The sequence below is a fragment of the Gymnogyps californianus genome, chromosome 6, assembly GCF_018139145.2.
Source record: "Gymnogyps californianus isolate 813 chromosome 6, ASM1813914v2, whole genome shotgun sequence".
NCBI classification, from domain to species: domain Eukaryota; kingdom Metazoa; phylum Chordata; class Aves; order Accipitriformes; family Cathartidae; genus Gymnogyps; species Gymnogyps californianus.
The window spans coordinates 25,222,429-25,236,756 of NC_059476.1; the positions used below are offsets into that span (position 1 = coordinate 25,222,429).

General features: G+C 43.0%; 1 protein-coding gene across 1 annotated transcript; it reads right to left on the bottom strand.

Moving 5' to 3' along the window:
- Positions 1 to 2,323: 2,323 nt before the first annotated feature.
- On the bottom strand, positions 2,324 to 9,716 carry COMTD1 (catechol-O-methyltransferase domain containing 1). Its single transcript, XM_050899036.1, has 7 exons — positions 9,631 to 9,716; positions 8,144 to 8,277; positions 6,931 to 7,036; positions 5,359 to 5,477; positions 5,037 to 5,091; positions 3,470 to 3,603; positions 2,324 to 2,709 (listed from the first exon to the last, which is right to left on the bottom strand). The coding sequence occupies exons 1-7, from the start codon at positions 9,710 to 9,712 to the stop codon at positions 2,557 to 2,559; spliced, it is 783 nt and encodes a 260-aa protein (XP_050754993.1). The 5' UTR covers positions 9,713 to 9,716; the 3' UTR covers positions 2,324 to 2,556.
- Positions 9,717 to 14,328: the final 4,612 nt, after the last annotated feature.

The window sequence follows — 14,328 nt, forward strand, 5'->3', positions numbered from 1 at the left end:
AGCCCGCTGCACATGGCTTCGGCCTCAGGCACTCGATAGGTCTTCCTCTAGCATAGGTGATGGGAACTTTGCCAGTTTCCACCATTCAAGGAACAGGAGTTTTTGAATTCATGAACTATGATTGTTTGTATCTGGTTTTGAATGTTGCTAAACTGTTATTTGACAGTTTCTTGCAAAAATACTCACAGTGCTTGCCTATTTTTGGCTTGGCTTTACCAAGACGATTCTTGCAACTTGGAAATTAGTAGCAAAACAGTTACAGAATCTGTGATCAATCTTCTAGTGACTTCTGCATGTTTGGGAAAGGCCATTATGGTACTTTTAGGCCAGGGGATGTATTCTTAACAGCTTGTAGCTCGTTCATGATTATCAGCCTACAGCCTCTGAAAGCAGGAATATTTGAGAGGCTGCTCCAGCTGTTAAAGTGTCCCATTTTGTGTTTGTAACCCTTACAATTTTTTGTTATCTACTTAAAAAGTAAAATTATAATGTAGAACATGGCCAGAAGCTTTGCATGCAAACGTTTAATGATCTTGTATATTCCTTTAGCCACTCCATCTGAGAGCTATTATAGTCATTAAAAGTTTGGTAAGGTGTTACTTCTTTTATGCAGATAAGAAAATTGAGGCACACGGAAGCTTGAAGCTCTGAGGGTAAAACTGTACCCAGAAAAAGAAATTGGGTAAGCTTTATGCCCTATTTAAAACCTCATTTAAGGGCCATATGCACCTTGTCCTGGCCTTCTCCCAGGCATGGATTTTACTTTACAGCAGCCAGTCCTCAATTCAGCAAAGTACTTAAGCACATCCTGACATGCTCTGCTGAATCAGGGTTTTAAGTGGAAGTGACAGAAATAGAATTGAGATCTCCTCACTCATAGCCCCACTCTGAAACCATCAGGCAACACTGCCTTTCTTCATTGTTCTCCCACTGCAGTATACTACCATGAGTGTCTGAGACAGCTAAGACCTGTGCCCTGAACTTCTGCTGCTTATCAGAACCCAACCCACTCAGCTGAAATTTCAAAAATATGAGCCGAGTAGCTAGTTCTAACAATTCTGAGACTTGAAATCTTTGTCCCCCAGTGCCTTGAGTCATTCAAGTGCATTATTTAAGTAAATGGAAGAAAGATTCTCTTAGCTCTGATACAGCTTCCCTACAAGAGGCCAACAAATCTAAAGTGACCTTTTTCGTCAATATACATATGATACCCTTCCAGTGTATCAATCCCCCAAAACAGTAGTCAGTGGAGCTTTTGTCTGTAAAATGCTAGTTTTGGTTTCTTGTTTAATTAGGTATTCTGTGTAATAAGAATTTCAGGCTGAAATTAAAAAGCCCTAAAAACTAGTTATTACTATTTGTAATTCACCATGGAAAGAAGTAATTAGTTGGATTCTTATTCTCTAGCTTGAACAGAATATGCCTCCCACCCCCTTAAGTCTCTTGCATTGGTCCCAGGTAAGGTGAGCTTTTTCAAGTACTGTTTCTTGATCAAAAATTTTGTAGAATGCATCAGGATGAAACAAGAGTAATGGATGACAACAGCAAATGAAGTTAACCAGGAATTAAGAATACTGTAGGAAAAATACTTAACTAAGGTGTGAAAAAAGCATCATTTTATTACATGCTGCCTAGGGAAGGGAATCTCTGCTTGCAGTCATTATTTGAATAGCCAGTTAACAGCTGTATTGCATCCTCATACAATCATCATTTTCTTTCTGTAGACTTGCCACCAATGCTCTGTGCTTGCCACTTTCTAGGAAACAAGCACCTAGCAAGTTGCTTCTTTGGTGGGCAGGTGGGAGGGAGAGAGGAAAGAGGAATTGTTTTCGTTTTCTTCTTGCCCATTTGCTCTTCCTCATTCTGAGTTCAAAAAAGTCAGAACCTGCACTGTTACCTAGGCTAAAGAAACCCAGTCCAACACTAAAACCTTGCACACAAAGATTTTAGGGAGTGTTCTGTATCGGAAATCCTGTTTGTCCTTTGACATGCTTTTAAAGACAATTTTTTCCCCCCAGACAGTCTATATTTGAGGCTTCTTACATAGTACCCTTCAAGGATTACCAGTGACTTTCAATATTGTTAGTTTGAGAAGGCTAGCAATCTCCTTGATGTCATGTACATTTAATTAAAAAATCCATTTTTCTATTATGGCTTTTAACATTAGTAAATGCTTCTTTTCCTTTTTATGGTAAGACTGATTATTCTGCTACTCAGTAGCCTCTTTTAGGACAGAAAATGACTTTTATTGACTCACTTGGAACTCAGTCGTTCTACAGAGGGAGATTTTTTTCAACCACTGTCTTACAAGGACAACTTCATGTGAGTTTACTTGCTTTATTACAATTAAAAAAAGAAACCATAGTAGATCTCAAAATAAGTCTCTCTTCCCAACTTAGCTGCCCTTAGGATTGTGCTGCTCCTAAACCTACTTTCCCAGGCTATGCTATCCAGTAGAGATATAGGTTAAATAACCATTTTTTTTACTCTGCTGCCTGCATTTTTCCTGATGATTTGATGCTGCTTGTCTTTTCCCATATGCTGGGCTTCCTCCAGTTACAACTTGAACGCTAATGTGACTCCATCCCCCATTGGGAGCATGCTGATATTGACTCGTGCATCTCTGAGAAGCTTCTCATTGAGGTGGTGGATGCTCTGGGTTGCCAAGTCATCCTTTCTTGGTTTTAGCACCCTTCCACTCCAAAGGACCTATTGAAAAAAGAAATGTCATGCACCTCATTTGTTCCAATATGTTCCTTGGACCACAAAGGAAGCTTTGGAAAAGGTCCTGCATATTTTCTAGAAATTGGTGTTATTTGTTGTATTTCAGATTTCTAGTGGTCTCTGACATGGAGCTCTCACAAGCAAGTGAGATTGGGAGTCAGCAGAATTGGCTCATTGTACTTCTACTGCAAATTAGAAGCCAAAATAAAAAAAAGATGTGATTAAACACAGGTATCTTTAAAAGCCCCTATTCAGCTGCCACCATAACCCTGAAGTTTAACATCATTCTTTGTTTGTAGTAAAAGTTATTAATTGATAACTTATTAGTAGTTACTGATTACAAGTGCTACCTTTGATCTTGCATAAGTACTGTACATAGTAGAAAATGCACTACAAGACAAATCAGAATAATATAGAGCATTCTCTGTAATGAATTACAAAAAATTTGATAAGTTTCTGTTATCACAGGCTGTTTATGTACTAATATAAATTTAACACATTACTTCTTACTTCTATAAGGTTTTATTCCTTGCTTATATTAGTGTTCCATATAGCTTACTTTAGGAATTCGTTGAACTTTAAAAGCCTCCTTTGTAAAACATGGAACAAACATGTTGCAATTGGCAACTGAGTTGCAGGTCAGAAATCACATTACTAGAATCCCACTGTGACTTTTTTTTTTCCCTTTCCCAGAGGCAAAAGCAGTAACTCCCTGTGCTACTACCACTACAACTGCAGTACTTACATTATCAATAGCTATTATTCCCCCTTTCTTTATGAGGCGCAAACATTTTTCATAGTACTCATTGTAGCTTTCTTTATCCGCATCAATGAAAGCAAAGTCAAAGGTTTCCGCTTCTCCACTGGCCAACAGTTCATCTAGATGAGCAACAAAGTGAGTCGTTACACCCTTGTTAATGCTGTGTAGGAGGCAGTTGTCCATTTGTGTTCAAGTTCTCATTAAATAACGGTTTTGGTGCCTTGACCAGGCAGCCTATTCCTCTACAGCTAATTACTAGAAAAGCTTATCCTGCAGAAACCAATCTAGGCATGATGTATGCCATAAAACACTCCGTTACTGAGTTCTGCCTACTTGGAAGTTCATGGAGTAGTTCTAAACTTGCAGGATATAGCTGGGACTGCTGAAAGATGCAGTAAAAATAAGTCAAGCAGTTTGAAACTGGCCACACTCTACACCTTCAGCTATTTTTTGAGCAGACTGAGAACTGTTTTCTTAAGTGGATTAGGATTTTTCTCACATTTATGAACAGGTCCTAAATGCTAATCTCTCGTTGATGATCAAGTGTCATGATACAGGTCATGAACAAACTCTGTCAGAGATCTTTATCACAGCAAAAGATTGCTGTAAGTAGTCCCTCTCTGGGCCAAGGCAAGTGGAGTTCAGTTTTAAGTTCTCCTAAATGGACTTCTTGACTAAGAACTCCAAATTGCCAGTCGCGGAGGGGCTGACTGCTGCCTTCCTAAGGTTCTTGGCCACCCCTCTCATCTGCCCTTATCCTCTGCCAACAGAGGATCTTTTTGTCTGAAGCATTGCCTAGGCAAAGCCATCCATCAGAATTCAAGGACAGTGCATCCTAGCAGACTGCTAATATTTGCCTCTTTAGAAAGGATGGATGAATTTGGAAGTAATACAAGGTTATGGATGGATCTGTAGATCCATCAAACACCTTTGCTGGAAACCTTCTTCTGCCTCCTCCATTCCTAGCAATTTTGTTGCATTTTCAGAATATTTATTAATATTCCCTCTGCCCCACATCTTCTCTTTTCTTTAATGAGAAAAGTCATTGCCTTTCTAATGGCTTTGCATGCTTTTGGCACATCCTAAGTTTGAACTCCTCTGGACACAATTCAACTGTTATACCCTAAGTTTTATATTGGCATCTGTATTTTTTCTGCACCTCAGCCCTTTCAGAAAACCCTTCCTTTCTATAACAAAGAAATACTTGCTTAGAATGGACAATGGATAAGAGAAATTGGGCTTTGTCTAATTAATCTGTTTTAATCGGCTTTCCCAGAAGCAGCTGACAATAGATTAAACAAGGCGATGGACAGCCCACTACACAGGACAAGCATTTTCTTCCTCTCTGCTAGCATGTAGGAAAACTGTGAACTTCTGAAGTTGTGAAGTTTTCTGTTTGGGTTTTTTTTGTTTTTTTTTAATGTAAGAGAAGCTGTCTCACTGTTAGCAAAAGGATCACATCCACAAGCATATTTGGTCTTAGATTTCATCAGTATTACATCCATCTTCTATTTCTAGGGAAGGGAAAAAAAAAGTACTTTAGGTTACTTACCAAGTGTTTGAATTGCTGGCTTAATCCGCAGGTCAATTTTATGCTCTACCCCTGCCTAGAATGAAAAAGAACAGAGAGTTGATGAAAGTGGTCAAGAAATAACCTGTTAGTAGGTTGCACTCAGGGAGTCACTGGTGTTCCGATATTTTTCCTATTATTTCTAGGTTCCAGACAGCACTTATTTGTCTTTCCAAATTGAACTGTCTCAGCCTCCTTTAATGATAGGAATGCTTCCATGTGAATGTGCAAGTCTAAGATACCAAAATCCCTTGACATGCAAATGCAGCTGTCCCAAACATGTAACAGAAGAGAGGCTGCTTACCTCCTTCCACAGTGGCTTTCCAATTTTGACATAGTCCTCATTTATATCACAGGCAATAACTCTGCCATTATCTGGCAGGACAAGTGCCATATTCAAGGTATTATAACCTGTGAAAACACCTAGGAAAATCATAGGAGTCATCAACACTTACCATATGTCGTGGTTTAACCCCAGTCAGCAGCCAAGCACCACGCAGCCTCTCCCTCACTCCCCCCCCAGCTCCCAGTGGGATGGAGAGGAGAATTGGGAAAGAAGGTAGAACTCGTGGGTTGAGATAAGAACAGTTTAATAACTAAAGTAAAATATAATACTAACAATAATAATAATATAATACAATAATAATAGTAATGAAAAGGAATATAACAACAAAAAAGAAGAGGGGGAAAAAAAGGAAAAAAAACCCCAGTGATGCACAATGCAATTGCTCACCACCCGCTGACCGATGCCTGAGCCGCGATCCGCCCCTCCCGGCCAACTCCCCCCTGTTTATATACTGGGCATGATGTTCTATGGTATGGAATAGCCCTTTGGCTAGTTCAGGTCAGCTGTCCTGGCTCTGCTCCCTCCCAGCTTCTTGCACACCTGCTTGCTGGCAGAGCATGGGAAACTGAAAAATCCTTGGCTTAAGATAAGCGCTACTTAGCAACAACTAAACCATCAGCGTGTTATCAACATTGTTCTCACACTAAATCCAAAACACAGCACTGTACCAGCTACTACGAAGAGAGTTAACTCTGTCCCAGCCAAAACCAGGACACCGTATTGTGCGTGGGGGGAAAAAAAAAAAAAAAAATAGTGAACTACAGGGCTTCCTTCAGGAATAAAAACCCCAATGGAGTCAAGGATGGCCATTTGTTACTGGACACAAAAGGTTTTCCCCTCTATTTTAATGTAACAGTAGGTTGGGAGGAATTGTTTTTTTGTTTGTTTGTTTGTTTTTTTTTAAGCAAAGCTTAATGTTGGCTTTTTCTGAAAGTCTCCTGGACACACAGGGGAGAGTCTGGTCCTGCATCTCTGAGGAACACCCTTATTTAAAAGTGGAGCTAAATCCTGAGCCAAAGGGACTGGACCAGCAGCAAAATACCAGGGCATCATAACAGCCAGGCCAAGAACGAAGATGGTGGGAACCCATACCTAGCTGCTCACCATCAGTCTGGCTTTGGGACATCCTGCTAACATAGGTGCATCAGGGAAAGTGGATCGGATGCAGGGCCTGTGCAGCAAAATATTTCCTTCTGGCAAGAAACTGATACAGGAAGGAAAGAATACACCCTGTCCTGCAACTGCTGGAGATCCAAGTGATCTGTTCATCTTATTTTTTCAGATTGCCTCAGAGTTGATGAGACATCCATGCTGACGCCTGAATTACTGAATGCACAGATAGACAAAGTGGCAAGTAAGTGCAAATCAGACACTACTTTTCACACTGTAGTTTGCCCACCTGTTTGCCGAGACAGGTATGCAGTGCCTTACTATGTTTAGGTATCTTATCTTATGTAAACATGGCTGTACTGGGAGAAGCACAGCCAGGAGCTTTATTCTGCTACAGAGAGGACAAAGTGACACTCTTACCTATTTCAATAACTTTCTTGGCTTTAATGAGTTTGACCAAATTTGCCATAAGCTGAGCCTGGTCACAGGACACCATCATTTTACTCCAGGGATGATCAGCGGTGAGCTAGAAAGGGGAAAAAAATAACAAACATCACAACAAACAAAACCCAAAGCTTCCAAAACAATATCCTAGGGAAAAAAACCTAGGAGAAACCCCAAGAAAAACAGATACTTCTACCTTTCTCATTTTAGATGGTTTCGTGCTCCATCTATGAGCCAGAAATTGGTTTGAATTTAACAATAACTAAGGAGGGCAGGGTGTATGTCATAAGGAGTGGCTAATCATTCAAAGCAGTAATATGCCCCAAAGTTACCCTGGCTCTGGCAAACTCGGCAATAGTTATAACTGATGAAGAACCATAGAGGAAACTTGACTGTGAAGTCCTTTATTTCTGTGAATTTACATAAACAGATGCACTCTTTTTTAAAAAAATTATAACCTTTGTACTTACGCTTTTATTACTCCAAGGAATGGAAAACCATGTAGGATGGTTTTATGAACTGCTAGGTTAAAGTCTGTTGCCAAAGGTCAGACCACGTGGTCCTGGCTACACAGCGCAGAGCTGGAGGAGCTGTGCCCGTGCCAGGGTGGGAGGGCCCCTGGCACTGAGGAGGGGGCAGGAGGAGAAGCAGGGCTGTGCCACGGCAGTTGAATGGAAAGGACAGTCCTCCCATTTCCTTTCTTCCTCTAGGGCTCATTCCAACCAACCAGACCCAGTACTTACCATTTAATTGTTTTTATACAGGAGTAGTTTGTCTCACTTGAAATGACTCAATCATCATGAGTCAGGAGGTCTGTTCTGAGCCTGCTGGAGGACATCACCTCTCTGAGCTACAGTTTCCTTATATGCCAACTAAAATGAACAGAAATCATCTGTTCAAGTCAAAATCAAGCGCAGCCCAAACACATGGGCTTGGGAGCCATGGATAAAAAGACATGTCTAAAACATATGCTGATACTATTAAATACTCATTTAGGTAGCCCTGAACATTGAAGAGTCTGGGTATTACCAGTTCAAAACAAATTCTAATGTGTACGCAAATAAGATGGAGGAAGGAATATCACAAAGAGTCCAGCAGTTCAGGACGAGGTGTGGGCCATATCAAAAGGTTCTAGTGGAACAGTAACAGCACCGAACAGAAAACGTGCGTTGGGGGATAAAATACTGACCAGTCGCAGCTTCTTTAGAATTGGATGTTCCCGCAAAGAGTGATCCAGTATGTATTGCCAGAGAGGACCACTTTTCCCAATAATACTCTTGGATGATTTGGGTGTCCCAAAAACTAAAGAAGGGTATCTTTTACCTACAAAAAAAAAAAAGGAATAATAAGAACTTTTACGTTTTTCAGTTACTGCCTGCTTAAATAAAGCAAGCACTTAAGTATTGCTAAAAGTTAAAGAGTCCTTTGCTGTGAAAAATCCAGTGAAAAAGGAAAATGCAATGTAGCTGGACAGCTCAGTGGACTATAATTTTTTTTTTTTCCTCCTTCTTTTTAACCTCCAAGATATTCAGCCCAAGTCTGCAAAGGCTGACAAGGGGAAGGCTTGGATACTGTGTTGTTCAGTGGCCACTGTGAAGACTACAAGCTGTTATATTCTTACAGAACAAGTAACCACATCAAAACTCAAAGAGCAAGCGTAAGGAGAGAAGCATGAATGAGGCACACTATTTTCTTAGTCTGGGGACCTTGTTTTGCAGATGGATGGAGGCTGCTGGTCTTTAGGGCTGTCAGCTGATGCATCTTCTCAAGCCCTGTGTTCTCCTAATGGCAGTGTCCTGCCCTCTAGCCAGGGAAAATCTGGCATTGCTCAATGGCTTGTTTAGCATGAAACCAGTGTACAAAAAGAAGTAGGTGCTGAAAGCTGAAGTTTAAGGATTATTGCTTGTCTACTTAAATACAGAACTGATCTCAGCTTTGATGCCCGATGCTTCTTGTACCAAATGGGGCAAATATTTTAAAGAAATAACAACAACAAAAAATCAGTTCTACATCTCCTGATAATTGTTTGCTATAAAAGAACACTTCCATTTCGAGGTTTTATTTTCTGTTAATGGCTCTATTTTACAGACGATCACACTGAGGTGTAGATTATTTCAGCAACTTGCCTGTTGCAAGGAGTTGTTTCAGCAACTTGCCTGTTGTTCAAAGGGTAAGTAAGCAAGCAAGCAAGCGACTGCGTTACAAACCCAACACCAGCCTCCTTCCCCAGCCCGATCGTGGCCTCGCACTTCCTCTGACCCCGGGGAATGGAAGCGACACTGTTACCAGAAGAGAAAGCTGTGACCAGGACACCACCACGGCGTTTCCTGGCTGGCCAAATAAATGCAGGCAGGGGCAGGGCTGGGACCTTGGCCCCGACCCCGCCGGCTCCCTGGCCCCACGCTGCAGTAGCTGGATTACAGGGAGCGGCTTGGGCTCTAATAGCATCAGCGTATTTACCGCCGCAGCCCAGCGAAATCCCGGCCCGCAGGACAGCCCCGCTCAGGGGAGCGCCGAGGGAGATGCTCCCCCGACGGCCACCCGGCCTCGGCGGGGACCTGCCTGCACGCTGCGGTCCCCGTCCCGGCCCCGGTGGGGACAAGGGGAGGGCGCAGCCCTCCCCCCCCCCCCCCCCCCCCCCCCCCCGCGATGTGCGTGCGGGGCGGCGCCGCTTACCTGCGAACACCCCCGTGGCAAAGGCGATCCCCAGCATCGCCGTCCCGACGACCACTTCCTTGGGCACGCTGAAAAGGGGCATTTCGGGGCCGGGAGGGGAGCGGCGCGGCGGGGGAGAACGGCGCGGCGCGGCCCGGGCCGATCACGCGGGGGGCGGGGCGGGGCCGGCCGGCACGTGGCGGCGGCGGCGGCGCGGTGCGCCTCGGGGCGGCCCCGGGCCGCCGCCTCCTCCCGTCGGGGCGGTGCGCGGGTGCGGCTGCGGCGGGTGTCCTCCCGGAGCCGCCGCTTTGGTTGATTTTGGTGGCTTTTACACCGCCCGCGCCCCGAGGTGCCCGATGCTGGGCGGGCGGGCGGGAGGATGGGCATCCCGCGGGAGATGCGCGCCTGCTTTTCGAGTGACGTGCTCTGTAACGGTGTGTAAAGTGACGAAAGCAGCACCTGGGGTTTGTGCCGCCGCCGCCTCCTCAGAGGCTGGTTCTGGTATGCCTTCACCGCAGTCTTCGTTTTGAAACACACGCAGATGTTGTGTGAACTACTAATGGGCTCCGACGGCGGAGCTCTTAAGAGAAATGTCCTCGTGAGAGGCTTGGGCCTCTAATTAGCCCTGGAGACACGCTCTCTCCTTCCCCTAGCACAGATGTGTTTTGCAGCTGAGGTGCGAGCAGATTCCTTCCCAAAAAGCATGTAAGATTGTGGGACTTCAGTCCTGTGACCAAAAGAACTGTGAGTTTCCAGGTGAAAGGGATCAAGGAAAATTGTCCGTGAGAGGAGGAACGGGGCCTGGTTTCCTCTGCTGCTGTTTCAGTCCCCTTCTGCAGCACCTTCCAGTTTTAGCCCTCTTCTGCAGCACCTTCCAGGCGAGGTGCAGCAGTACTGTTGCCACTGTTTGACAGCCTGGTTATTAAGGGATCTCCTCTCTGGCCTGATCTGTCGCTGGGGGAATTGATATATAAACCAACAGTGACTGTGCCATCTTCTTTTCTTAGAAATCAGGCTAAAAAACCTTTCTGTGCTTTTGTTTCATTACATAGATACGTGCTGAAAGGACCCTGCAGTGCCTTTTGGAGCTGGGCCGGGGATTTGGTTTTCATTTTGTGAAGTGTTGGCAATGTCTGGATTTTGCAAAACCCAAGCAAGATGTGAAGATCTATCATTTTGTCGCTCTACAGGAAGTGAAATTAGCAATGTTGCACACAGACCAGGAATACGCAGGCATGGAGTGAGTTGCAACTTGGCCTCAACAGATGTAGGACGAAAGCAAGTAAAACTTCCCTTTTGGCACATAGTTAATCTCTAGAAAGCCAGATGAATTGTGTGCCAGTAGATTAGGATGATAACTTTTCAACCATGTTACTATGCTAGCAAAACTGTCTAGTGTCAAGGCAGTTAGCAGAAAAAGATTCTTTTGTAAGTACATCTTAAGTGAAGGATTAAGTATATCACCAGGGCATTTATGGGAAATGGGTTTGCTTATCACTGCATTTTTAGCGTGTGCTAGACCTTATTTACAAAGACTTGAGCTCAGAGCTCTTGTATTTCTTTTGCTGCAGCTAATCATGTCAAGCACTAAGGAGTCTGCTGTGCTTTCTGACTTGCAGAACAAAGCAAGACATCTGATCTGTCTTGGCAGGTAAAATATCTTTCAGTTCACTTTTAAAATTTATTTGATTTTGAAAGCTGTGAGTGTTGTTGGTTTCTTGGGTTTTTTTTCCCCGTTCAGCATCTCATCACTTTCTCTGTGTACATTTTGCTTTTGTAAATGAAAACGTTTCATCCTATCTTTCAGAAGATGAGTTATCGGGATGGGCTGAAATGCGTCAGTTTTAGGCCAAACAGAACTGTAGGAGACAACAAACTCTTCTAGCGGCCATAAATCAGATTTGTGACTGTGCAGCTCCATCTAGTGATTATTCTCTACAACTGCAGCAGGAGGGAGAGTCACTGTGGGATACGCTGTCTTTTTCATGAAACACTCTTAAGTTTGTAAGCTTCCAATGTTGTGTTGGCCTCTCGACTCTTAACTCGGCGAGCTGCCTCACTTGAAGCTCTGTGGAAACGTCAAGTTTCTGAAATCTCCAAGAGAACTGGTGAACAGAATTGCTAGCATGCTTAAACATGTGTCTTTTTTTTTTTTTTTTTTTTTTTTTGCCCCAAGTTCTTATGTAGTAATAGCTTACCTGTGGTGGCAGTGTCAGAAGGTGTTTTACTATGTTGGTGTATTGGACAATGTTTTGTTTCCTTTAGATAAGGAAGCTGATTTACAGATATTTAAGTCAAGATAAAACACTTTCTTAGAGTGGCAAAAGAAGTCTTCCAGCTAAATAGAAAGGAGCCATCTGCTTTTCTTTGAGCCATTGCAGTTTTCATTTTACATAGCTCTGTGGTATATTACTGAACAGGAAACTTTGATTAATCAGATTAATTAGACACATGCTTGCAGTGTGCTGTGGTTACTTGAGCATTTAAACATTTTGGTAGATTTCTGCCTACTACTTGTGCTGAGTAAGGTGAAGGCTACCTAGAGATAAAAACTGTGTGTGAAGTGGGCTTGGATACAAACCCGACTGCTCCCTATATCTGTAAGGTCAACCCAGTTGCACAGATTTCACAGGAGATCAGGATTGTTCCCAGTGTTGTAGTCAGTAGGCATATTTGCTGTGCCTGAAAGTGTCTTCTCCCTGGAACAGCGTTCCTGAAAGGGTAGGAGGGTTTTGGCAGCATCTTCAGACTAGAGCCAGAACATGATCACTTTTGTGAATCATAAGGAATAGGACAGACAGGATTCAGACTGGCTAGTCAGTGGTTGACCTCAGGGTGTGCGAATCCTCACTTTATTCATGTTGATAATCTATCCATGGCTTCACAGTCACTGGGTAATTGATATCTGCAATAGTCTGTTCTTCTACTGAAACCTTCCTTCCAGGAGTATTTTTGTATGTGAGAATGTTGCACACCATCCACCTTGGTGTTATCTAACTGTGTAGACTTACCGTAGAAATGGGACTGGCAAAGCATTAGCCTACTGATTAGGCTGTCGTCACACTTCTGGGTTTCCGCCTTTCATTTGCAGCTATTTTTAGATAGACCAGTAGTGCCTAGTAACTGAGGCACCAGTGTAAAATGCTAAATGACTTGCTGTGAGTTTAATAAGCTGTTCCCTTCCTCTATCCTCATATTTTAAATTTTTTTCCTTGTTGTTTTTTTTTTTTTCTTCCCCTCTTCACTCTTCCATGTGTCTGCTACCTGAGCTCAGCCATGTGTTCTGGCAGGCTGTGCCTTCCAGGACGTTGGTGGTGTTTGGTGGTCTGCTCCAAGGTGGTGGTAAAGAGCAATATATAACCACCTTGATTGTCTTACTGCTGCACTATAAAGAAGTAAAATCTGTGGGTGGCTCAGCCACTGTCCAGTGTGGACAGCCAGGGGTTGTCCACGCTGTGATTGAAAGCCTACCTGCAACATATGCACTAAACCATAGTTGCTGCTGACACGGTTTTACTAGACCTATTGGCAACATGCATACTAAACCCTAGTGGCAGCTAGTATGGTTTTACTAGACCAGGGTGGGTTTAGATGACTCTTTTGAAAATCATATTCACTCTGTGGTGGAAAATCATTGTACACCACAGGCACCCTGAAGGAAGTGTGTATTGGGATGTTTGAACAGCACAACTCACTGTAAATAACCCCTATGTATTTGTTGAAGCTATATTGGCCTATGACATTGGAAAGAATTCAGTGGAGTTGCATGTTGTGTCTGCTTCCTTCAAGCTGCAATGTTCCTGGTGTGGCTTCAAGCATAATTTAAATGGTGCTTACTTCAAATCTTGGTTACCCACATATTGTTCTCCTCTGTTTACAATGAGGATAGCAGTCACACAGTCCTCTAAAACATGGCAGCATTTGCACAAAACGTTGAGAAGCAAGTGTAAATACTACATGTATTTAGTTCAGTGAGTAAAGTAGAAATGTGTTTGGAGCTTATGTACAGCAGAAAGAAGAGGAGACAGTGGTCTTTGCCCCCAAAAGCTTACAATACGAATGTAAAAAAATGGTCATGGGCGGGAAGCGTAAGGAGGAGTTGGATTGTATTGATTAGTGTGCTTGGCAGTAGCCTAATAATCAAGTTTCTCAGGAGAAATCAGAGCAGATAAGTTTTAAGGAGAATTCAGGAGGCAGAAAAAGAGGTTTGGAGCTGTTTACAAGGAGTTTACCTCAAATATGAGTGCAGAATGGGTAAAAACGCAAATACAAGGAGGAGCCAAAGAAGAACGCATGAATGCATTCACATGGTCAGACTAATTGCTGAAAATGCTGATTGAGATGGCACTCTGGATGAATGGGACTTGAATGAGATTAGAGCTGGGGAAAGAAGTTGCAGTAATCAAGGTGATGAGAGCTTGGACAAAAGTTTTTAGCTGTGAAGATGAACATACAGAAATAATCTTGGAAATATGTCAAAATCTTTCTGATTGTTTTTGTATGCTTGAATGTGAAGGCTTGGAGAGAAATTAGTTGAAAATGAAGAGTTATGAGTTGAGTGATAGGCAAAATGGTCATTTTTATCTATATTGAGGGAGGAGAAAGGTTGGAGAGCTGAGGCTGACCTGATTTTAGCCATCCTCAGAGAGGTATTTGAAACAGATCGGGATTTTAATCTGGCTGCAAGGAGATAGGAGTGAAGAGGCAGATCTGCAAGTT